The sequence below is a fragment of the Crassostrea angulata genome, chromosome 6, assembly GCF_025612915.1.
Source record: "Crassostrea angulata isolate pt1a10 chromosome 6, ASM2561291v2, whole genome shotgun sequence".
Classification (NCBI taxonomy): domain Eukaryota; kingdom Metazoa; phylum Mollusca; class Bivalvia; order Ostreida; family Ostreidae; genus Magallana; species Magallana angulata.
Genome location: NC_069116.1, coordinates 39,305,225 through 39,332,405, shown reverse-complemented (window position 1 = coordinate 39,332,405; position 27,181 = coordinate 39,305,225). Strand labels below are relative to the sequence as shown.

The window sequence follows — 27,181 nt, the reverse complement described above, 5'->3', positions numbered from 1 at the left end:
TCTTTTTGCTCTTGTTAAAATGGTTCTATCATACAGTTTGTTCAGTCTGAAAACAGCGTACACAAAATCAGTCCTAAGGGGAATGTCTTATATACATGGATTAAAAAATGTATCATTTCTTCAACTGTCTTATTCTTGCTAAAAACTGAATAAAACTGTGGTCAAAGATACAAACGCAATAAAAAAAGGTACAACATAATTGTGCATGATTAAACTTTTTTCTCAAAAAATAGTTTTAGAGTGGACACCAATGATCTCTTTTAAAATTTTACAAGGTACAGAAAAATGTCTTTTGTTACCCACATAGAATTGCAAAACTGCAGATTTAAATTAATGTTTAAAAATCTTAAATTTTTGGAGGGAGGTCATTGTGTGCACTTTACAACCATTTGTTAAGAAAAAGGTTAAACCATGCGCAATTTACCGGTATTTATCCCTTTGTCTCACAATACATACAAATCAACATGTCAAACCTCTTGTTTTTTGCTTTTGTTTTTTTTTAGACGACCGTTTTGGTTAATTTTTGTCATAAACAAGTCAATTCAAGATATATTTTAAACTACATTCTTGATCCACATGTGTACACGATGGCGGAAATACTTCTTACCTTGCTGGAATGATATGAAAACGACTTCTTATTTGGTTAGTAAATAAATAACCCGTCTAAATTTCAAAACCATGCCGCTAAAAGTCTGAAATATCTGTTGATGATACATAAGTTGCTCACAAATAATCTATTTGGTGATTCAAAACGATGACTTATGAAATAAAATAATTTTTAGTTAGAGATTCAAGCCTAATCGAGGCGTGGAAGGAGGAGGGTCTTCTTTTTTTATTTTTACATTGATACCGTCTTGCAAATTATTTCTTACCTGAACAGACAGGAGGATAACCACTCCAAGTCCCATCTGGTAAACAAGTCCTATTCAAATTTCCTTCCGAAATGTTGAATCCTAGATTACAGGTGTATTGTAAAATTCCGTCCACAGTTAAATGTTTTTCTATAAGAGTTCCATTTGGCAGATCGGATTCGTCTGGACAATAGGTTTCTGTTCATGTGAAACAAGATTTATGATAGGCAAAATTAACAATATGTTGGCTTAACTAGCTTTATTTCAATTTTAAACCAATATTAGGTTTGAGCGATATCTTATAAATGAAATAAAGTTTTATATATTTGATATTTGCAATAAACATGAGATAATTTAACCAGTAAAATTAAAAGATGTTATATCAATTAAAGGGACCTAAACACATTTTAAGATTACATTTTATTTTTAATTATTGATATATAAAAAAGTTTACTTGTGCAATTCGAACAGTTAACCAAAATTTGAATGCTATAATTCAAAGTATAAGAGGGATAAAGAGATAAGAATGCATTGTTATTTTTACAAAGATCTGGTCTTAAAGTTGCTTACAAATATTGTAAAGAAAGGAATTACCACTTCGTTTCAAACAAGATAAACTTGTTTAATGCATTCATAAATGATATTATCAACAAAAAAGCAGCATTTGATTGAACTTTATACCAATGTACACAATAACAAGACTCGAGCTTTGTTTACAAAAAAGCAATCTCTGTACTTTGCTTGTAACTCAGTTATTGACTTTCATTAATTGACGGGGCATTAAAAATACACATACTGATCATTCTAACCCTTCTAGACTTTTTGTGTCGAATTCCATGTTTATATTACCTTATATTAAACTTTTTCTTTCCAAGTGAGTTTGGAATGTAAGTTTAAGGAAGATCGAATAGATATAGGGCATGTTAATAAATCGTTATCATCGTTGGAAACGGTCCCAAGATCTATTACTTGTTTCTTCAGAAGAATAATCAAAGACTAATTAAACTATAAGTGCTTATAATTGCTAATGTTGAATCTTGCATAATGGTTACCATATTTCCTCCGTGAATTTATTCCTTCGACATTTAAATCTAGTAAAACCAAAACACTTTCACTGTTACCAGTTTTACAAATTCGTGCTCTTTGTTATCTTACTATATAGTTCAATACTAATCTTAATGGTCATCTTATTCTATTAGTTAATTACCTGTGCATTGGAGGACAGTCTGATTCCATTCTGCATCAAGGTTACAGCGCACCTCGGTGTCCGAGTTATTTGACGCTTGGAACCCGTAGTTGCAGACGATAGCCTCTCTTTCACAAGGAAGCACATAAGGTACATTGAGATATCCATTCGTCAAAGATAAACCCGTAGTATTACATGAACCTAAAGAATTGGAAGTACTTAAGCTATTAGATGATTATTTAAATCCAGCAAAAAAGTTTCTTTCAAGCTATTGTTTTTTTTGTCCTTAGCACCAGAGCCGTACGAGTCATTTAAAATTACCGATTTTAAAGAATATTGTTTGGATTGCGAAATTTGACATAATCATGGTTTTGATTATTTAGATCACAATCAAGAAATTCACCTAACAACAAATAACGTTTTATGTGAAAATCTATGATTTAATTTCAAAAAGAGTTTCAAACTTTTTGTTTCATGTCTCATTCATTTTCTATGTTGAATCAGCTGTTTGTGTACCATGTGACCTTTATGTGTACTGATGTGTATGACGTCACGTTTTCTGTGTTCTTGAATAAATATTACAAATGGACGCACGTGTTGACTTGGTGCTCGTTTAAACATGGTGTCAGAAGCGGCTCTTCAGTGAAATTAAACCCACAGTTACTATCTCAGAGCTAGCGGAAACGTAATCATGCCTCTGTTCAACCCCCCTGAAAGTTTTAACTTCAGCAACCCAACGGAATGGCTCGACTGGAGGGACGATTTTCGGGCTTCAGAATGGCGTCGAAATTGTACAAGGACAACCCGGAGGTCCAGATCAGCGCCCTCATCTACGCAATGGGTAAGGAGGCTGAACACATTTCTAAGTCCTTCCAATTTGCTGATGAAGAGGATAAGAAGTTCGAAAAAGTATTTGAGAAATTTGACGAGTACTTCGTTCCAAAGAGAAATACTATTCACGAGCGAGCCAGATTTCATCAGCGTGCACAACAACCTGGTGAGTCAGTAGAAACGTTTGTTAGAACTCTCCACGAAATTTCTGAACATTGTGACTTTCCTGACAAGAAAGAGCAAATTCGAGATAGATTGGTGATTGGTATTTTGGACAAAGAACTCTCAGAAAAATTACAGCTCAGATCAGATCTGACACTCGAGAAAGCAGTCGAAACTGCGCGGCAATCAGAAAGTGTGAAATCACAGATCAAGGACCAGAGTGTGTCAGCTACCAACGTGGAGGAAGTTCGCAAGCACAGCGCTACAGGTCAGAGTCTGCAGAGCAATAACAGCCGAGGCAGAGGTCGAGGTCGTGGACACAGATATACACATAGCCGTGGCAGAGGTAACCATCACAGGAGACAAGGCCTAGGGAAATGCAACAAGTGTAACCTACACCATGCAAGGGATAATTGTTTTGCTAGAGGCAAACAGTGCAGACGGTGTCACCAATATGATCACTTTGCCGTGTGTTGTAACCAGAATAGCATAGCAGAAATAGTACAATCCGAGCCGGAAGAACCATATGAGGAAACAGGATTTCTTGGATCTGTCACAACCTGTAATGACGATGAAGCAGTGTGGAAAATAAATCTGAAAATCTGTGGAAAAACTAACATTTAAGATCGACTCAGGAGCGGACACCTCAGTTATGGATGAACCAACTTACCATGCACTCCAAAACCGACCAAAACTGGAATCTGCAAACACAGCTTTATTCGGACCAGGATGACGTATAAACTGTCTTGGAGTATTTACAGCTGAGACAAGCTGCAAGGGCAAAAACTTTGTATTTCCAATCCATGTAATCAAAGGAACAAGTAATCTGTTAGGACGATCAGCTGCATACAAGTTTGGATTAATTCAGAAAATTGACAGTATTGAACTAAGTTTGTTTGGAAGTTTTGGACTTGTAAAGTGTGAGCCTGTCAGAATCACACTAACTGAAGGTGCAAAGCCATACTGTCTAACTACTGCTCGTCGTATTGCATTTCCACTGATGCCAAAGGTAGAAGCGGAATTGAACAGATTAGAGAAGGAGGGCATCATCAAAAAAAGTGGAGAAACCAACGGATTGGTGTGCTCCTATGGTGCCAGTGTTAAAGAAGAATGGAAATGTGAGGATTTGTGTAGATCTCAAGAAGCTTAATGAAGCCGTGAAAAGAGAACATTTCATGCTTCCAAATCTTGATGATATTTCTCCGAGATTAGCAGGGTCAACGTTGTTTTCCAAACTCGACGCATCAAGTGGATTTTATCAGATTCCTTTGCATCCAGACAGCTGCGAATTGACAACATTCATAACACCGATGGGACGTTACTGCTTTAGACGAGTACCATTTGGAATTACATCCGCCCCAGAAATCTTCCAGCGCAAGATGACTGATTTACTGCGTGGAATTGAGGGAGTGGAAGTTATCATTGACGACATCCTGATTCAGGGGAAAACACGCAAGGAACATGACAGGAGGCTTGACACAGTGTTGCGCAAAATTCAAGATTCAGGACTGAAATTGAACCGGTAAAAATGTGAATTCCGTAAGATTGAGATAGAATACTTTGGACACAACATTTCATCTGAAGATATCCAACCAAGTAGCAGTCGAGTTGATGCCATTAGACAGATTGAAACTCCGACCAACCTTACCGAACTACGCAAATTCATTGGTATGGTGAACTACCTAGGACGATTCATTCCTGATTTAGCCTCAGTAATCAGCCCAATGACAGACCTACTGAAATCCGGAAATGCCTGGTTGTGGGACCAAGCTCAAGCTAATGCATTCAGTCGTGTTAAGGAATTACTTACCTGTGCTCCAGTGTTGACATTCTATGATCCACAGAAGCCTATTGTCGTTAGTGCAGATGCTAGTAGCTATGGCTTAGGGGCAGCACTCTTTCAGATGGAAGGAGACAAATACAAGCCAGTGGCATATTGTTCACGTAAACTAACTAACACTGAACTAAAATATGCGCAAATTGAGAAAGAATGCCTTGCGTCGCTTTGGGCTTGTGAAAAATTCTCGTGCTATGTGGTAGGACTGAAATCATTTAAGCTGCTCACAGATCACAAACTCCTCGTCCCTTTGATTAATACTCAAGACTTGGATAAAGCACCATTACGTTGTCAGCGTATGCTTATGCGACTACGGGGATACAGCTTACATGCAGAACACGTTCCAGGAAAACACCTTATTGTTCCGGACACACTTTCAAGAAGTCTGATAGGAAGACCAAACCAGAGTGATACCTTTGCGGAGGAAGTCCAGTGTTATGTTGATTCGCTAGAGAACTCAAGACCATTGACCGACAAGCTATTAGGACTACTCTTGTACAGGAATCGTATTGTAATACCCGAGACACTTAGAAACAAAATTCTGAGGAATATACATGAGGGACACCTTGGACTTACAAAATGTAGAGCACGAGCTCAGGATTCAGCTTGGTGGCCTGGTATCTCACAGGTCATTCGCAATTTCTTAAATTCTTGCGAATTTTGTCAAACACACCGTCAATCGCAACATAAAGAACCATTGAAGTATACTCCATTACCTAGTCGACCATGGCAAAAAGTCGCTGCAGACCTTTGTGAGTTGAACGGAAAACACTTTATAGTTGTCATTGACTATTTTTCCATTGAAATAGCTTTCCTACAGTCTATCACCAGTGCACGTTATTCGAAAAATGAAGAATATATTTGCTCGATGGGGAATACCAGAAGAGTTGGTATCTGATAACGGTACCCAATTTACCTCTGGAGCTTTTCACGAATTTGCAGAAGACTACAAATTCCGACAGACGTTTACGAGTCCTCATTATCCGCAATCCAACGGGGAAGCAGAAAGTGCCGTAAAGATCTCAAAACGAATTCTCCGCCAGGATGATATCTTCAAAGCATTACTATCGTACCGCATTACCCCTATTGAAGCGACGGGTAAAAGTCCAGCTGAACTTATGATGGGGAGAAAGCTACGCACAACAATTCCCATGATACCGGAAATGCTAGACCCAGAATGGATGGACCGTGATGACGTTTTCCTTCGCGATCAACGATACAAGGAACGGTACAAATGTAGTTATGACCAACATTACAACGCGCAACCGTTACCCGAACTAAAGCCAGGAGATTCAGTCAGAATCAAAACAGACAAGGACAAACCTATCAAAAACTGAATGCATATTGTTAGGAAATTTAAAAGACCAGTTCGAAAATGTAGATGTATTAAAGTAGCTAAACAAGCTGTAAAATGCTTAGGTATTTTTGTAGGACACGACAAAATCGAGTGTTATAATAAAAACTGGATGAAGATTAACCACGATATTGAAATTTTGTTTGAATCATGGAAAAAGAGAAAATTAACATTATTCGGTAAAGTTACTGTAGTTAATTCTCTTGCCTTACCTAAACTTATATATGTTTCTAGTATTTTAGAACTTCCCGGAAGAAATTATGTGAATGATATAAATAGAGTAATATACAATTTCATATGGAATAAAACAGACAGAATCAAACGAAATACGATGATAGGCGATATTATGGATGGCGGTATAGGCATTACCGACATAGACTCTAAATTAAAGGCTATAAAGGCAACGTGGATTGCCCGCCTAATTACAACTAATCATGTTGTAAAAAAATATATAGATAGTCTCTGTAAAGCGCTGAATATCAATATAAACTATTTAATGAGCACAACAGAAATATCGACTGAAAATTATGGTATACTAAAAAACTTTCCAGAATTTTATAAGCAAGTTTTTACCTGTTTTAATCTATGTAAAGATTTTAAGCAAAATAATGACAGATCAATAAATACCGAATCGTTTTTATTACAACCAATTTGGTCGAATACTTCATTTACTTTTAAAGGTAAAACGATATGTTTTGATGAATGGATTAAAAGCGGAATACTGTATGTTAAAGATATCTTTGAAGAAAATGGTAAATTAAAAAGTACAAGAGATATATTTGATAGGTTAAACAAAAAATCAATTGGATCTGCGAGTATAAAATAATACAAGAAGTGTTTAAGAAATTTGAATTCATGTATGATTTTTCTAAAATCCCCTATATAAAAATGCAACAGAATGACGAAGAATACAAAACTAAATGTTTTTATTCGAAGCTTGTAAAGCTCAAATTTCAAAGTCCAATTTCACAAGGAAAGCTTGGTAGGGATTTCCAGATCCAAGATAAGGAAATTTGGAAATCAATATATTTCAACAAAATTAAAAATGTCAAAGATAAAAGTATTGCGGAATTTAATTATAAACTTCTAAACAATTTACTAAGTAATAATCTGTTAATCAGTAAGTGGAATAAAGGGGTAAATAACAAATGCAAAATATGTAGAACCGAGATAGAAAATGCACAGCATCTAATTTTTGATTGTGTAAAAGTAAAACATGTTTGGCATATGGCAAGCCAATGCTTAAATTTAATATTGTTTGGAAAAATGTCATTGTTGGCTTTTTTGTTGATGATAACGAAACAACAAAGCTTTATAATATCTTCCTCTCATTTATTGCATTCAGAATTTACAAATATAAAATGTTCTGTAGAGTCGAAAACTTAGAAGAAACAAGCCAATCGTTAAGAATGTATATTAAAGAGAATACTTTATCTTATTGTTCTGTTCTATCTTTTTTACATCAAATGAAAGAAAAGAAACTTTTTCAAAATTTTGCATTTTTACTATGAATATTCATTTATGCTATGAATATGTACTTATGCTTATATCTATTATATATATATATATATATATATATATATATATATATATATATATATATATATATATATAATTATATACGCCCACACTCCAAGGGAGACAGTCCCTCTGTTGTATACAAGGGTTTCTAACATGGACACAGACTTTGACTGATGGTAGGGAAACCCTTTGTTATGTGTGGGCCAAAATACAAAATATAAAAAAAATCACATGTAAATTATCAATGCAAGGATTTATTGTCTCTCACTTTTTTTTGATTAACACATACATGTTTAAATGTACGTACGGTGTACATGTAACATTTTTTTCCCCATAAAATCTTGATATATATCGTATACGTTTTTTCAACATATATTGATTTTTTCCCCCTTTTTTCTGACTATCTCATATACATATACAGTGTACATTTTTAGTTTATAAAAACCTGATATATATTGTAACTCTGTTTTCACCATATGCTATTTTCTGATATGTTATTATGTACTTGTTTATAAGGAATCAATAAATGGTATTTTAAAAAAAAAAAAAAAAAAACAGACAAGGACAAATTATGGCTCACTCAAGGAACTGTACAGGAAGCAGATACAAAAAGGCGATCGTACACTGTTGAAACTCCCAGAGGAACATACTGCAGGAACCGCCGACATCTCCAGAAAACCGACAGACCTGTACACTCCAATTACAGTGAACCGGTAATACCCTCCGAAACATTCGTCCCAGATGCCGATCCAAATCCACCTGTCACTGATAAGGAATTGCGACCGCATAACCAAAACGCGTGTGATATTCCTACGATTCCGCAGTCGCCTGGAGTCACTCAAACGCGCAGTGGACGAGCTGTCAGACGTCCAAAGAACCTGGACGATTATGTTTGTTGAATGACTATGTGTTGTATGAATGTCTCATTAGCGGAAGACTTGTATGTTCTAAGACTGTAATATTTGTGTCTCATGTGTATCATATATGTCCTTAGTAATAAGGTTACTTACCTCTAAATTTCTTCTAGTCACACTTCTAGCCAAAGGGAACTTGTTTAAAATTTACTGTATTTTCTTAACTGGGAGGGGGAGGTGTTTCATGTCTCATTCATTTTCTATGTTGAATCAGCTGTTTGTGTACCATGTGACCTTTATGTGTACTGATGTGTATGACGTCACGTTTTCTGTGTTCTTGAATAAATATTAGAAATGGACGCACGTGTTTACTTGGTGCTCGTTGAAACACTTTTCAAGTAAAAGTATATTGTCCACAACTTCACAAAGGGTTGGGTAGGTTAAAAATGAATTGATAATAATTCACGAAAACAGGTTATTATAGTTTTGTGAAAATAGTTTTTTGCTTAAACATTATTTCAATTGTTCGACGAATTACCTATATCAGATATTACAGGTAGTTTGGGGAAATGAGCTCTTTGATTAGACAAACTGATTTTCATTTTGTCCAGTTCATCGAAAAGAAAGACTAAGGAAAACTTCTGCATCGATGCATATTGCAATTTTCTCTTATTCAATTCCTCAGAAGTATGCAAACCCAAAAATTATGAATTATGTTTTTTTCCTTTAGATTCAAAATACTGCAGTTTAGTACGGAATAGAAGTTTCTAGACACGTAGCATTCGTGAGGGGGGGGGGGTATTGTATTTAAACGAGAAAATTAACAGCAAAAGGAATTCATACTATGCTATCATCCCACCCACCCCCTCTTCTACGGATTAGAATTTTGATGATTAAGGAAATTTTAAAAAAAATCTTTTTTTATTATTATCAATGTATTATTATTATTATTATTACTACTATTTATCTTTTTTTCCTTTTTAAGATTTTATGAATGACTTTGCGCCCCCTACCCCACTTTTAAAAACGATGCTACTTGCCTACTTACTACTCATAAAAGGACGTTTGAAACCTGACACTCAACAATTAAGCCCAGGGCTTTATTTTTGTAGTCAGCGATTCATATATATTTTACTTCCAAATCCACGATGTCTGTTTTACGATCGCAGTTTCCTGTTGTTTTACATCCATGAATAATCAAAGCATATAAGTTTTAAGAGACCGCGCAATAGGCGCTAGTACATTAACACTTTGAACATTGTAGCATTGGTTCAATGGAAATGTTGTAAAAATGAATAAAACTACCAACCTCTAGACATCAACCCAAACACGTGAATATTTATCTCCACGTCATTCGTTTGCTGTTGTTCCTCGCCGCTTCCCCAAGGAAAATCAATATCAAAGAAAAACGACCTAGATGTTGGTTTGACCCTCCAGACAAAGACTCCATACTGATTGTACCCAAATATCAGTCCACTATATCTGCTTTGTATGTCCGGGTTATAATCACCGGAAGTGACCACCGAGCCAACTCCGTAAAACAGAAAACCGCCATTAGCACCAACCCTGGGACTTATCTGGGAAATATAAAATTGTTTTTTAATTGTTGTACAATTAATTGCCTGTTTCAGTTAATGACGATTCCGTTTAATTCAAATTAAATTATAAATATAGAAGTTTAATCTTTTGCTCTCTCCTCCATCGTTCTACTGCAAACACTGTCCATATGTGTTTTAACGTTTGTTTTTGATTTTCAAGACGTTTCATCTGCTGGTGAAATGTGAGGTTTTCAGCTTGTATTAAATTTTGTTCAGATTACATCTTTTTACTATTATACTCGATTGTCACTGAGACTTACATTTATACTCATGAAAAATGTTATGCCAAAATGAACGTCTTATAAGTATGGCAACTTTTTTGTATCAACAGCATACTCACTGAGACCAGAAAGAGGACAGAATTCATATCTTCTATTGGACTAGAAAATATCATCCTTGGAGCCTCAGTGGATTGCTGGTTAGCATAAATAGTTGAGTTCCAGGTCCAACGGCATTTATTTGTGTCGCTATCAAAGTTCCATGCTAGCACTCTGATATTGACTTCGTATGAAACCAAACGTTCGTTGTTTAGATAAGTTTTTAATCCCCATCCATCTGCGGCACTTGTTATAGGGTCTATTAAAATCAATATGCATTGTCAAAATATGCGTTATTGTCTGAATTTAATTAAATTAATACTAGATACATTATGAAGAAAACGAAAATCATAAATTTTAAGGGTCCTCCACATCTGTGGGAGAAATTCTGCTAACAAACCCAAATTTCTAAATTACTTAAAGATATCAATTTCTAGCATATGTTTGACTTGAAAATGACGGGAAAAATAATCAACTTTTAAAATTTTACTGCTATTCAGAAGTCCCTTCAGTATTCGGTACTGTCATAAAAAAGTAGTCAATAACAACATCGAAAACAAAAAGGAAATCTTACTTTGAGGAATTATTTAAATCATGGTCAAAAAAAAGAAAATTGAAAAACAAGTAAATCTTACAACTTTCTTTCACCCATACTCGGACGTGTGATGCGTTATAGGCAAACGTCAAACCTCCTGCTTCTGTCCCACAGGTAAAACATCCAGGTATCCCTAAACGAAACAGCTTCAAGATTCGCATAATGCCAAAAGATAAATTGTAATGAAGTCTTAAGTTTAAATTTTCATGACTTAAAAAGTGCATGGCATTGCATTATTTTACCATTGCCTTCGGAGATCAGTCCAGGAATTTCTGCAAATGTTGCTGTAGGTTTTGCTTGCACAACTACCATGTCCGGATATGACGTCATTCCAATTGGAATTTCAAAGTACGTTGTCAAGTTATTTGCTGAATTTATAGATGAAAAACATAACTTTTTAAGACGATTTCAATGAATAAATTAAACTTCCTCACTGCACCAAGGCTTATACTTTTCTATACACTACGTCACAAGATGGTGATTTAATTGTTTTGTTTATTGGTTTATTTAAATCGTTTGGTTTGAATTTCACCGTGGATCAGTGATTAAAGTATTTTGTGTCCCGCAGATCACGAGTTTGAATCCGCTTGTGACTTTTGTTAATAATTACTGAATAAAACTCTTAAAAATAATTATTTTTATCCAAATGTTGCATATATTTCACGTACTTAAGTTATATATTTCTTATGCATTATGGGTATATGTCAGAAAAAAAACTCTGATGCTTAAAGAAGGTACTTACGCGATATGTTATTCTTTGACCTCAGATGGTACTGAAAATCGGTGTCATAATCCGGAGGCATGTCATTTTGACGCCACATCTTGACTCGAACAGAAGCATCGGCATACCTGGTCTGAATTGTGCCTCCATTAAGAGATAACGGTTGAAACCAGGTGGTATCTGTACCTATAACAAATCGATTGCTCTTTTTGGCATTTATACAAGATACAATACTTCTGAATTTAAAAACATTTAAATAAGTCACCTGTAGCTGTCAATTCTTTAAAATAGTTGATAGAAAACTGTCCATTCTTACAAATTATGGACAGTTAGAGGAAAATTGTTATTAACTTATTGGACCGCTACAGGTAAGTTGGAAACAAGAAAAAAGGCATCACATTTGCAAATAAAGAAACAGATGTTATGTTTTACACCTAAAAATGAGACAGATACTAGCAGGATACAGCGAGGAAACATTAGAAAACTACATGTAGCAAATATTATCAGTATTATTTAAGAAATAAGGTATCATTTTTGGATGTTTATCGAGATATAGATACGGGTTGGTCACGTGATCAAATCCTATAAAGCCCGAAGGGCATTACAGAAGATTTGATCACGTACCAACCCGTATCTATATCCCGACATACATCCAAAAATGATACCTTATTTCTTATATTTACATTTGTTGCAAATTATGACAATGAAAATGCTCCATACTATCTTTTTTGTGATGACCTAGAAAGCCGCTTCGATTAAGATGACGTAACAAAAAATAGTACAACAATGTTGCAGGCATTTGATTTTCATGATAAATAAATACGACACTAATTTTGAAAAGACAACACTTTTTTATTATAATAAAGTGAATCAGAAAAGAAAATTCACTTGTACAATTGAAAAAAAAAACCGATAGAGGCTTGGCGGAATAGTACCACTTCTGTTGAAGTCGCAGAGCGGTTGGAAATTTAAAAACAAAGCGACCGAAATTTGACCTAGAGTCTATTTAGGCATTGTTAGAGAAAACTCTATCACAGAATCAGATTCAAGAGCGCAATGATTTTCCTCTGACATTATAGAGGAAAGCAATTTTAACTTCGAAGTTCTTTGTACGGAACAAAATGGACAGAAATGCACAAGGAGTTAAATTTGACCGTAATCCGTGAATGGACTGAACACGAAAGGTCTGTGATATTGCTTTTGCAATTTTGATCGAGGCTTGTAATAAAGTCAGAAATGAATTTTAACTGAATAACTTCTTTGACAAATTGCGATTGTAATTTCCAAGAACGCCTCGTTACAATGTCGATCCATAAACATTACGCCTATTCTGTTTAACTTCTGTTTAACGTTACATGCCCAGTGTGTTATATTTATAACATGAATCATTTATCCCCCACAATTAATGTTTTTTTTTTAAGAAAATGAATAAATAAAACTTCGTATAACAAAAAACAGATAGCCTATGTTTATTTTTTTTATGCCTAAATCATATTTTCATTTCGATATCTAATAGGTGTGTTTCAGCACAAGTCTGTTAGTTTGAGCACATAGAAAAAATATTCTTAATTCAAATAAAATATTATATGAAATAAAAACACTGAAAATGCCCATTACTTGAACAACAGAAAGTGCTATACAAGAGTGGTTTTATAGTTCAACATTAAAAAATATATCTATTAGCATTGTCAACAGGCGCTACATCAGTACTCTCTCTCATAGTATAGACAATTTTCGGGGCTTATATCCTTTAATTCTGTTTAATTTTGTAGTACGTCATAACTAAGTTTTGAATTTCGTATATTTTATCGTATTTTCAATCCAATATTTTTTTTGAATTTCGAATATAAGGCAAGTAATATTAACATTATTGCTATGCAAAATTCAAAGATTTTAAAGAATTTGACTGCCACGTCTAGTTAGAACTATATATTGCAGATTCATTTATAATTTAATACTGAAAACCGGTAACTTAATAAAAGCTTAATTACATTTTATAAACTTGATATCTTCTATAAGGATTATAGAATCCTTATAGTAATGGTATGGTAATTAACAATTACTGATGGGATTTTTTTTTTATTTATTTTTATCAATTTAATTTTTTCTCAATACCAAGCCAACCTATAACTAAAATTACAAAATGTATCGGGTTTGTTATCTAACGCGTGCTTACAAATGTATAAAGGTATACGTTTACTCAGAATGAAAAAATTCCACTAATGATAATGAAAAACCATATATTGTGTGTTAAAGACCTATCATGCTAGTGCTTTTTTTCACTTTCAAAAAAAGTGGGTTAGTGACCTACTTTTTGAGATAATGGCCATTGAATATTTTTTGAAAATTTAAGAAAAGTCCCTGAAAAAATTTACAATGATTGAAATTCTCTTGATTGTTAAAATAATACAAATTGCTAAAAAAATTTAAAAATGAAATACAGTTAATGAATGGCAGTGACACTAAACAGACACAAAGCATTGTAGCAACCTCTAATGATACAACGTCCACTAGTGATATAATGTTGCATTAGTGATCAAGATGTTGACCACTAATGATATAGTTTTATCATTAACGAACAACCTAACCGTCCGCTAATGATATAATTTCAGTCAACAATCGTAACATCTAATGATATGAGGAAAAAATGAGAAATAAGTACTACCTTGACCACTAATGATACACATTTGCACACATTTTCAATTGCATTTATGGGTGGATTTGCAACCTTTAATGAAATAATATGATATGATTTAATATAAAATTATTTATATTTATATTTACATTTGGAAACAAAATTTACTTAAGTGACGTCATAGATGGACAGGTCATGAACCATGGTGACAAATGTTGAGTCTAATATGTTAGACAACCTCTGTATAACGTTGGATAAAGATTTGATTTTGTAAGATTTTACATAAGAATTGGTTAAAATTGGAGGGGGGGGGGCAGATATCTGATCATATATATAGTCCTTTATTGTAAAATACACCATTCTGACATTGCCCCTGATATTTTGCCTTTTAACTTGAACTGAAATAGTCGCATACAGACAAAATTCATAAAATTTAAGACTTCGTCTGTTTACTTGAAGATCCAAATTGATTATCATTATTCAAAAAGGAGTTGTGCTGAATATTTTTAGTTGAAGAAAATTTGAAGAAAAGCGATTTTTCGATATTAAAATATAGTTGTAAAACTTCTAGCGGGATTTTATTATCATAAAAAAGATCCAATTCATAAGATAATTTGCTATTGTGGTCTGTAGCACAATTAAATCACTCATCTGTTGTTAAATTGAATATGTGAATTTGTTAATCATATATAAAAGGCCGAACATTTTACAAACGCCCCCTTTTTTACCTGTACAAACTTCAAAAAGATGCCGCTTGTCAATCAAGTGTGAAACAATAGCACCCAGTTTGATTGACGTGATCGTCCAAGCGTGATCTTGCCAGGTCCGCAGATTTCTTCCGTCACGTATTTAAAGGGGGATTATAAATTGAATTTTTAACATCACCAGTATCAACATTGTTTATGAAAAATAATTATTCAGTAATTGAAAATTCGCAATTTACATGTATATTTCAATCATGTTGAATGCATGTGATCTAGTAAATTCTACGAAGATGCATGAGCAGCTCCAAAGCACATACACTCTTCTGAGCTACTAAAGCTGTATTTACTGGTAATACACTCAACTGGAACTTGTTGCACGAAAAGGTCACTCAATGGAAAACGAACTCCATTAATTGTCACCGAGTAATGGCTGCCTTTACATTCCACATTCCAACTGATCGTATTGGTTTCTTATACAATTATATTTATTAAAATTACCTTCCTAAACAATGTCAAGGGCTAAACACAATGTACCGACTTATATTTTTAAAGCAGAATTAATTTACTGAATTTTTTTCAATTGTACTTTACACACGTGTGCTTAGAGAAAATTCGGACGACGCAAAACATTTCTATATAAAATCGCTTCGTATGGTCATTAGAACAATAACACATTCAAACTATGGCCAATTCTGACTAATTATTTATTTCCTGTGTATTAATTTGCTTCCTGTGTATAGTGATTAGCAGCGTTCACGACCGCAGGTAGACTGCAAGCCCCGGAGGCTTTCACACCTCTAGGAATTAAGCCCCGCCCTCACCTGAGATTTACCACCCGGTAAAAATGTCCGGCCTTTAAAACAACAAAGAATATTAATTAAAGTTGGTTGATTTAAAACTACATAAACAATGGTGATAATGTCGGTGTAACAAAAAATGTTAACCTGGGTTGAAAATTGAACCGGGTTTGATAAAATCATATCATTAGTGGTCAACATCCTTACCCCTAATGCAACGTTATATCATTAGTGGACGGTGTATCATTAGAGGTTGCTACAAAGCATTCAGTTTTCATTCACAATTTTTATGAATATTCCAGTCCGAATTTCCTCTATCAGTATTCAAATTCCTACCCTTGTTTGATTCAATTTTACAAAAAATTAATGATGGTAATACTAAAACATTTATAGCATTGAACTAGGTTTATTGACCTTACTCTGCATTCATAAAAGTTATATGAGGGCAATGATCAAAATATTGAGATATGGTGTCTTTTATCGTTTTTAAGCATTTTCAATATTTTTGTAGTGCGTGCCATTCGAATATCTAAACGAAAAAGAGAGATAAAACCTACAGAAAATATGCAAAATTATGTTGACTAACAAAGAAAATCTGAATTTTCTCTGTTTTGTTAAAAGTCCAACTTTGTTTGACCCTAATTCCATAATAAAGTAAAAATATCGAATGGTTTGTCAATAATAATTCATTTCATGAATATTTTTAGTGTTTAGAACAAATTTTACTCATGACATTGAATTTCATAAGAATCCGAATTTGAGAACTCAAACACTGAGTAAACAACGTCCTTAATAAATAAAGAGATTGTTTATGAAGATACGCCGAACTTTTGTCATTGAGTCCTGCCTTAGTATTATAAATTCATTGCAATACTGGACAGTTTTATCAGATGCAGACTCACCAAGGTACACCGCTAATCCATCGTCATTTTTCATATCGAGTCGGTCGTTATCAAACTTCTCTGGTAAAAGAATCAAAACACCGCTTGCATTGTAGAAATAAATAACACCTCCATATTTTTCAGTTGCGTCATCATCTCTAGGAGACGAACCAAAGGCATTGAATATGTAATAGTCAGAACCATCTTCAACCTTGACCTCAACAATGACCTTGACCGGTACTTGTGTCTCAGTTGCATTTTCTATATCCGTGAAGGGCACGTAAAACTCGACCTTGTGATCATCTTGTGCCTTTGCTGTTATCCAATCACTTATGAATGAAGGTTCATACACTGTCATTCCATTTGCAAACCCTAAGAAGAAATGGATGCATGCAATAATAAAAATCTTAAATTCATACCTTAACTTATTTAAGATCGAAAAACTGGAAACTTTAAATTCACTGAGTGCATTTAGATACAATTTTGTTTATAGTTGTCGTACATATTGTAATTATATTCACTTTGTAAATTCAAAATTTATAATTTACATGTACATATATTAAAAATTATGATTAAACACACACACACACACACACACACACACACACACACACACACACACATATATATATATATATATATATATATATATATATATATATATATATATATATATATATATATATATATATATATATATATATATATATAAGGATTTATTGTTGAGAATACTTTATACTTTATCGCATTATAGTCATATGAAAACTCACAACAGATTCTGTACAACTTGTACATGTAAATGTTAATTTGTTTAACACTACTACTTAAGAATGAATTAGTAAATATTAACTAAGGCATATATATTAAAATATATTTGCCCTACTTAATCACTACTCAAATTAAAAAAAAGTTTTACCCGATTTCTTTCACATAAGGTGCGATGAATGGTACTTACAGTGATGAATAAAAATCCAAAATGATACAACCGAGAGTCTGTCTATGGGCATTTTTTTAATTAGCTTTCATCAATGGCTTGCTAATTATAACCTTCTTTTGCATCAGTCTTTCGAGGACTAGCATAGTTTTGAACATCTACAAAGTGAGTGAAGGAAACACTGGCATTTTATGAAGCACTTATAATGGCAGTCACTCATGAAAATCGATTAAATATTGCCTTTCGCCTTTTACCTAGTTACATATATATTTGATGAAGTGGTATTCGATTTTTTTTATAATTCCTGTTTTGACTTTACAATTATTGAATGGTGTTCACTATCAACCCTTATTGTGGATATAACAAAAACTTACCAATACTTCATGTGAACAAATAAAAAGGCAATGACGGTGAACTCTTTTAGAGCAGCTTCACTTATTTACTTATTCCTTTTACCGAAAAATGGTTATACCAAAGAAAATATCCATTCAATTTATTTCATATCATTAATTAAGATCTGGTTGTATTAACATTGATTTAAAAGGTTGTATTCTATTATGAATAAATACAGTCAAAACACAAAGTTTACTTTGGTTTTTCAAAATTCTGCTTATTTCATGTACTTTCAGCAAAACTGGAGATTTGCCATCGGTTGAATATAGATCAATTCTTAAATCTTTGCATTAATCATTTCGCCTATCCCCTTTCAGACCAATAATCCATTCACCAATATCTGTTGCAACCTCAGGCTATTAAATTTTGCCATTGGTCCATTAATACCTGCAGTGAAGATGTTATACACATACTAGCTTTGTCTTACGACAGGTTGATAAAAGGTAAATTATGTCGTCCCTCTATTTTGTTTTTGATGTTGTAATGCCTCGCTCGGGGTGAAAAGAAAAACATGCGGTCAGATTTTAAAATCTGGATGCATTTGACTGTGACATTTTACGCCTTTTTATCTACCAAGCGGATGAAGCTTCGAACATCCATTGAACGATTTCGATATAATTGATTAATGTTTTGAATTAAATGATCTGCCAACCAAACCGAAAACTGTACATGTATTATCAAATTACATTTTGAAATACGCTTGAATATATTATAAGTTACCTGGGGTTTTTTGTTTTGTTTTCAAAGAGATGATTCGCAAAACGTTTCATCTTCGTTGCTTTAAAATTGCCAAAGATGAAAGATAATGAGTGACTTTAAAATGTCCAAAGATGAAAGAGAATTATTCAAAAGTTTAGTTCCAGATGATTGAATTGATAAAGTTCAGAGTTTGATTTTCTCTACTTCAAGCTAAAGATAAGCTACAGAAAATTTTTCTTTTAAATATTTAGAAACCAAATGCTTTTCTTTAAGAGTGTTTAGAAACCAAATGCTTTTCTTTTTGGCGAACCTCTCGCTCTAAGGTAATGCTTAACAATTTGAAAAACCCGATTACAATTAAACTACGGGTCAGGGTCATTTTGATCAAAGCACATTAAATATAAATCTAAAAAATATATAATTAAATGATATTGAATTATATTTCATATAAGATAGCATCGTGTTGTACATGTGCTTACCCTATCAGGATTGGTTGCAGACAGTATGGTCCGGATCGCTAAATAGTATATACAGTGTGCGATACAAATTGCTCTTGTTGGAGATTATATTAAGGTAAAGTATGTATGTACATCTTACAACACGTTTGCTATTATTATACTCACTGTACATGTCGTTTACTGATAAATATTGCTGATAGTTGTGACGTTTGACTATTGTATGGTCTTTAGAAATAACATTAGATTGATTATTTATTCAACAAGATGCTATATAATCCAAAACGTAAGTGTTCTTTCTCAGAAATGAATTCTTTTCAAAGCTGACGAAATGTCATTTAGATATGCTTGACTCATACGAGAAAAGGCAATTAAAACACACCTAAACTAATCTACACAGACTTCGATCCACCCCATTCAATTTTTAAATCATATCATATATCTTAAGGACAGTGCTTGATCATGAGTTGGTCAGTTGATATTTATTACCTTGGTTTTTATTGATTGTCAGAGTCAGGTTGAATCGGTTGCTCTCTATGTTTTTTTAATGTGTTTTACCGCCAAGTTTGACATTAATTGACAGGACATTGACCAGAGCAGCAGACCTATATACACATATTGACTTGCACTTGAATTCTGGACCAGAACTTGCTAATTTTTGGGTAACTTTATCAAATACTAATATTCATGTTATTGAATTGTTCATTAGGATCAATTAGACTATTTTAATTCCAGAAATTATCTTAGAATTATTCTCTTCAAATTACATAATCAGATGTTTATGTTGTATCTACAAATATTATCTAACTTGTGCTAAAAGAATGGCGAGGAAGTGCTATTGACTTTTTTTTTAATGAGCAATATAATTTTCTATGACCGACCAAGTATTTCTGAGAATTGTAATGCCTATTATTATATATAAGAGTAATCTCCCGCCGAAATGCTTTAAAGTATATAAGGTAGTGAAATAATGTTGAAAATATTATCTTGATGGAAATCATTAAATGCTGTACTGTACTAATCTTATAATTAATATGAATTGTATCCGAAGGCAGAGGGCGGCCTAACACGTTATATCATGTTATATTATGTTATATAATATTTTTAAAAATAAAAATCTGTTTACCTCATAAACAGGTATATTTTAATTATTAATATATCTTTTTATCTTACAAATCAATTTTTTGGCAAAATGTCGATAGATGCTTTCAAAAAAAGATAATATTTCAAAATAAACTATTAAAGTAAGTTTCTCTGAATAGCAAACACTGTCCCGACATTTCAAGGAACTGTTTACGTTTGCTTAGCTGGATTTCAAATCCGACGTAATTAATATGCAGAATTATAGCCCGTGAGGGTAATATAACAGTTTCGGTAGGTCAATGTAACCATTTCATGTGAAATATGACTCTTTTAACTTTTTCCGGGAGGGCAATATAACTATTTCCGGTGTGATTCAGCAATTTTCAGGGCATAGTAAAAAATTATCCCATTTGTGACATATCGAGAAAAACTGATTCCAAAATGTTATATATTATGTTTAATCACACAAACCTGGATTATGTTTATAATAATTGATATGAAAACTTTTCCAGATGCCAAGTGTCCCTTTTTTGTCAATTTTCAAAATTATCCAAATTATACGTCACGTTATTAGATCGCAGTTAGTTAAGTGTACCAAAATAAATATTTGACTCGATCTTTTGCAGCATTATCTGGTGTAAAACCAAGATCAACATCTTAATGATCCAACATGTTTGGTAGTATTGAGGAGAACAGACATTTCTCATTTAAAAACAGAATACTGCAGTAATATGCTCTCACCCGATTCATACCTTAATTTGAATTACAATGTATGCTATAATAGTTTAAACACAACGTTGATAAGATTCTTTTACAGTTTTGAATTAATTTGTATACTTTTGCAGTTAAACCAAGCTATGAATTTCTGTGCAAAACACAAAATGGAAATTTGCAAAGATCAGCCTCAGCCACCATTCAAATTCAATTTTGTAGAGTTTATTATCATAGTTTGTGTTTGAAATAGAATTTTCGACAGTATATTTTTCGTGACAATTGCCCCTTTAACAGAGTTTAAAAAATAATCGAAAATGATCTCCTTTCTTCATATCATCACTATACTTTTGTTGACGTCTCCGATCCTAAGCACTGTTCGATAACTCTAAAATATCCGGATTTGTTTTATTCGTACCATAAAGCTGCCTTTCATATAGACAAATTTAATAAGTCTTGTAGTGTTAATATTTACATAAAGACACCAATGAACTACTTGGTTTCGTGGCTTCACGGAAACCTACTACCTAGAGGTAGAGGGATTCGAGCCACTTATGCACCGGCATAAGTGTTTTTTTTTTCTTATTTTGATCTAAACTTGTATACGTTATTTATTCCATTATATCAATTGTGGCTAAATTGCAATAATTTTAAAGTACGTGGATGCCACCAATCTTTTTTTTTTTATTTTAAATTCTATTTATAAAGTTTGAAGGATAAATAACATTCTTAAGATGAATAAATGTTTGAGGCCAAGGATCGGAGGACCTTATTATTATTTTCTTATGATAGAATAATATATTAAGTATTGTTTTGTTAAATATGACCGACAGATGTCTAGAATAATTTGTTGGAGAATATGAATTTGATTTTCTTTTTGCATTTTCGGATTTCAACATTTCCATTATTTATATAAAAAAACGACATTTCACACTTTATCTTAGCGGTGATAAAATGCCTTTAGTTAAAATACCAATGGCCGGGAGGAACATTATACGCCTATTCCAAAGATAGGTCTTTGGCTTTTTTCAGATTTGAAAATTAGGTAAAGAACAAAAGATGAATTGCTTTTTGATTACATTTATAGTATGCTATTAACCTGAGAGTTTTGCTGTATATTTTCAATGCATTTTAAAATAATTTCAATTCAAAATTTAATTTTAATTTAATTCAAAATATCTAACGAATCGAATAATTTTAATTTTTACGCTGCATAGATTTAATCTATGTATCAAACTTATCCACAGCTCTCTAAGAACTATTTGTTGTTCTTTGAAATTCATTTTTTAATGACACAGAAGTAGTTTACAAAGTGCTAGTATTCAGTCTTTAAAATAAATCGAAAACTGCTTATGTTCATCATGTAAAATTCAATATTCGTGTAAAATCAAATTACCAACAAATTTTGAAAAATGAAGACAACATATGCAATTTTTCTGTGTTTCAAAGGTTTAAAAGGTTATGAACAATATAATATGCTTATAACTATAATGCAGTCTAAGGCAATTAAGTAATGATTTCACATGGACAAGTTCTTGTTCCACATACGTTTTTTCTTTACCAGATATTCTGATACATGTACATTGTATTTGCAAAACTGCAACAAACCCGATTAAGGTGACAAAGACTCCTTTTATTATCCATGTTTTTCATCTTTATATATGAGTAGAGAGAAACATATCTCATTGTTTGATGGTGAAAACAAAAGGATTAGGTCCAAGTTCTAAAAACTTTCCTACATGTACATATGTAGTGATAACATAAAGTAATATTTCATATTAAACACGCCGTATACATGGTCAATATTAGTACATGAACACATAAAATGGTTGAAATTAGGACAGAAGTTACACAGAAAAATAATTTAAAAGACAAAGTGTATATGGCTTAGTAAAGACAATAAATAACCGACCGGTGTTGTATTGTAATATTTCCCCCTTGTCATCCGTCCTTCCGTGAAAATGACTTTATAGCAGTATTTCCCATCTGAAAAATGCCTATATGGTAGGTTCCCCATCGAAAAGCTAGCTATCTATTATAGCTATATATAAAATATATTTCCCCAATTTTTATAGCCAGGTCATCCCCACAAAAAGCCTTTTATATAGTAGATTTTCCCCTTTTCATTCTATTCCTATCTCTTCACACACTACCTGGCAAATCTTGACTAAATTTGGTGTACCATATAAGGGAAGTATGGAGCTGGATATTGCAAAGTTTATTACTCCTTTCTTCCTTCAAAGGCCACTCATGTCATAAACTGTACAGACAATTATTTTCAAATCTTTACTCACTACTTCTGGGTATCTTGCTTTACTTTGATAGGTGGGTTCTACATGTAAGTAAAGGTATGGATTATTACCAATCATGTAAGAAAAGTGAATTAAAAACCGAGTTTTGAAACATTTACATGTTTATAAATACATGAGCACGAAGCGCATTGATATAATGATACAAGAGGCCCATGGGGCCACATCGCTCACCTGAGCAACAATGGGCGTTCAAAAGATATTGTGCCATATGGTCCCTCGGTAGAAAAACAAAAAATAAATACATTGTATTGTAAAGTATTCGAATTTTACACTTATTTTTGTATACATGTAATCTTTAACATTGTACCTTCATGAAATATTATTTTTTACCAGAATAAGAAAATTCTACGCAAGATATAAAACTAAACATTTGGTAGAGGTATACTGTTAAGTTGTTAACTTCCAAATCCCTATATTTTCGTTCTGCCCCCCCCCCCCCCCCCTTTGTAAAGCGATCAAAATATATGAGAGCATATAGGTACATTTTTTTCATCAACTACTCAGTACTTACTAGTTATTGTATTAAAAAAAAATAGTAGTTATTGTTTTTTATTTTAAAAACCCTACATGTATAGATGTGAAGAAGAAAATTGTACATCAATGTGCTCAATTCCTCAAATTAAAAACATTCAAAAATTTTATTTGTTTTTTACTTCGCGTACAAACCAGGATAATTTTCCGCTGTAGTATTCTTAGGAATAGCGATAATTACTTTATCCCCGCGACAGAAATGTGTCAGAAATATGGAAACTGTTTTAAAGATGTCGTTTTTATTTACTCGTGTCTGAAAAACTATCAAAATTGATGTAGATTTCACATTATTTATTGTATAAAGAGAGGGCCCCAGAGAGTAGATATATACAGAATATTAGTATCATTCTTTTATTTTGTTTGTACAAGTATTTAACATGCTCTAATTCATAGAGATTTTCTAATGTTCAACCAAAATTTCAGCGTCAATTGTAGAATTATAAGCAAGATACAGAGCTCACAGTTCGCCTAGGTTTGATTCATATTTTGTTCACATGAGTTTATAACATTCAGCTTATGATTTTTAACTTGGTATTTCCTATTCAGTATTTAAAATGGAAAAAAAAGAATGGCCTAAGATTTTATATTCTTTTATTAACTCAAGACCAGTTCACTGGTATTTGAGGTTCAAAATCAGTGTATACAAATGTACACAAACACAGTGAAGGATCACATGTACAGTAGGAGTAATAATGACGAAAAATGTTAAGTTTACAATACAATAAGATGTTAAAGTTGGTTTCTGAACGAACAGACTTTGAAAATTTTCTTAATAAATATTGAATTTTTTTTTACTTTTTTAATCTTTAGTTTTTAAGATCTGTGTACAAACATAGAATTGTGAGCAAATCTCTGTATCTTGCTTATAATTTTAAGCTTAACACTCAAATATGGTTAGTAAATAGAAATTGAAAACAATTAAACACAAGAAACATTCACTATAACAAATAAAGAACACAATTTATTTTTTCGAAATGAATCATATATATACATGTATATACCTACATATTTCCGTCAGCAATGTCAAACTTTATTTTAAATGAATAAACTCGAGAAAATGCCGAGCATCGCAACAAAACCTAATGCATTAATCTACCATTACGCAAAAGATAATGCCGATCGAATTACCGATCGAATGAATTGTATTTCATTACTTTTTGATACATCAGATTTTGCTTAATTTGCGCAGGTAAACAGTTAACTGTTTGATTTACCAAAGTCTCTGTTTGATTGGATACGTAAAAATCACGAAATAATACAGACGATATTTCCCAGGTTACAAGCAGAAATAATGAAAACGAAACGAAAATCGGAACAAGCTAACACCAACGTCATGTGTGAAAACTGTCAACGCATTGAAACATTTAGCCTCAATTTACTTCACAAAATCGGCAACAATATATTTTGCATGTTTCAAAAATTTCCCATCATACGCGAACTGTTGCACAACAAGCAAATTCATCATAGTCAGATCGACCCTTTTTCGTATAATGTCATGGCTGCTTTAAACAAAGAACCTCGTTTTAGAAGTATGGAATACGAGTCTAGGTAAAATGGGTATGCAATCCCGGGCCGTGGCAAAATAAAAGCCAAGGCAGATCGACAATCGTCAATTCCAAATACGCATTATTTTGCAGCAATATTTACAGCGAATACAAATATACTACTCCATCAAATATCCTGAAATTTTAATGAGATTGGCAGATTAATAACTGCCAATCTTTGTTTTGCCCAGACCACGTCTTGCCTACCCATTTTACCGGATGCCGGATGCCGAACCCGAAGCTATTAAACTGATTGAAACACGCATTTCCTTTATTATTATTTTCGTAATAACTCAGATTTGAAACAGAATTAGCACTTAATTTTTGCAATTTATATTTTCCTTCCCATAAAGATAATTTATGCTAAACTACGTTGAATTGGAATCGGTAGTTCTTGAGAAGAAGATTTTTAAAAATGCACCCCCCTTTTTCTACAGTTTCAAGGTTTTCTCCGCTTTGAATACAGATCGGACTTTTATTTTTGCAATTTATATTCGCCCTCACATAAGAATGCTTTGTGCCAAATTTGGTTGAAATTGGATAAGCGGTTTTAGAGAAGAAGTTCAAAATGTAAAAAGTTTACAGACGGACAGACAGACGGACAGACGGACGGACAGACGGACGGACGGACGGACGACGGACAAAAAGTGATCAGAATAGCTCACTTGAGCTTTCAGCTCAGGTGAGCTAAAAACTGCAAGAAATTTGGATATGAAATTAAACGCAATGTTATACAATGTAAATAATTTGTAAGCAAATGGTATGGCTTTTTTCAACCATATTTCAGTTTGTTTCTTTGCTGGATAAACGTATGATTCGTTAAAATAATGAATAGACAGTCTTCAAGTTGTGCCTTTATTACGAAAGCCCAGAATTCGAGATTTGAGATACTAAAATTATATAGTTTTCATCATTCACTGTATGTAAAAATTTCTAAGCATTTTAGAACATTATTTTAAAGATTAAATCTATACTTTTAATTTTGAATTTTGCGATTAATATAATAGTGTAGGTTGGCTTTAAATGCGGTAAAAACAATAAAATTTAAAACACTATCCCTTATATAACTTTTTTAGCGATTAATATGCACATCCAGTTGCGCTATATTGTGCAACTTACTAAATTGTAAAAAAATACACACTTCTTCCTGCATACAACTGGCAGGATTTTTTTTTGGTTTATTAAAAACTTATGCGTAAGTGGTGTATATATACAACTTTCTTATTTTAATTTTACATGAAATATTGAATTTATGACAATTTTCAACTGATAAAAAGATAAGAAATCTTTTTCTTTTAAAAATGATGTACACCTGTAAACATAAAGCGTATCTAACAACAAAAAGATTTAATACGGGTTTAATGGATGACCTTTTGTGGTGTATAGGCAACGTACACAATATGCATGTCCATGACTGTATGTGTACAAAGTAAATTGTGTGGCAATTATATACAAACTCACGAAACATGATTTGATCGTAAAAGAGAATATACGGGTTGATAGTCATAAACACACCAGAGTAAAACACTCACATACACCATCAAGTCATGAACGATCTTTGTATGATATACATGTAGAAACTCCAATTGATTCTCCAGAGCAGAAATATTGCCCAAACAAGATTGCACAGGCAGACGAATGAACCAAACAAATGTCGAATGAATTAATTCAAAAA

General features: G+C 32.8%; 1 protein-coding gene across 1 annotated transcript in view; it reads right to left on the bottom strand.

Moving 5' to 3' along the window:
- LOC128187489 (uncharacterized) overlaps window positions 1-27,181 on the bottom strand; it is an 81,372-nt gene that overhangs the window by 21,033 nt on the left and 33,158 nt on the right. The window contains exons 20-28 of the mRNA XM_052857921.1: window positions 18,824-18,834; window positions 16,866-17,216; window positions 11,849-12,013; window positions 11,349-11,474; window positions 11,147-11,239; window positions 10,535-10,770; window positions 9,906-10,173; window positions 2,059-2,238; window positions 873-1,049 (exon numbers count right to left, since the gene is read on the bottom strand). Of these exons, the coding sequence (XP_052713881.1) occupies window positions 873-1,049; window positions 2,059-2,238; window positions 9,906-10,173; window positions 10,535-10,770; window positions 11,147-11,239; window positions 11,349-11,474; window positions 11,849-12,013; window positions 16,866-17,216; window positions 18,824-18,834 (1,607 nt within the window). The remainder of the gene's footprint in view (window positions 1-872; window positions 1,050-2,058; window positions 2,239-9,905; window positions 10,174-10,534; window positions 10,771-11,146; window positions 11,240-11,348; window positions 11,475-11,848; window positions 12,014-16,865; window positions 17,217-18,823; window positions 18,835-27,181) is intronic.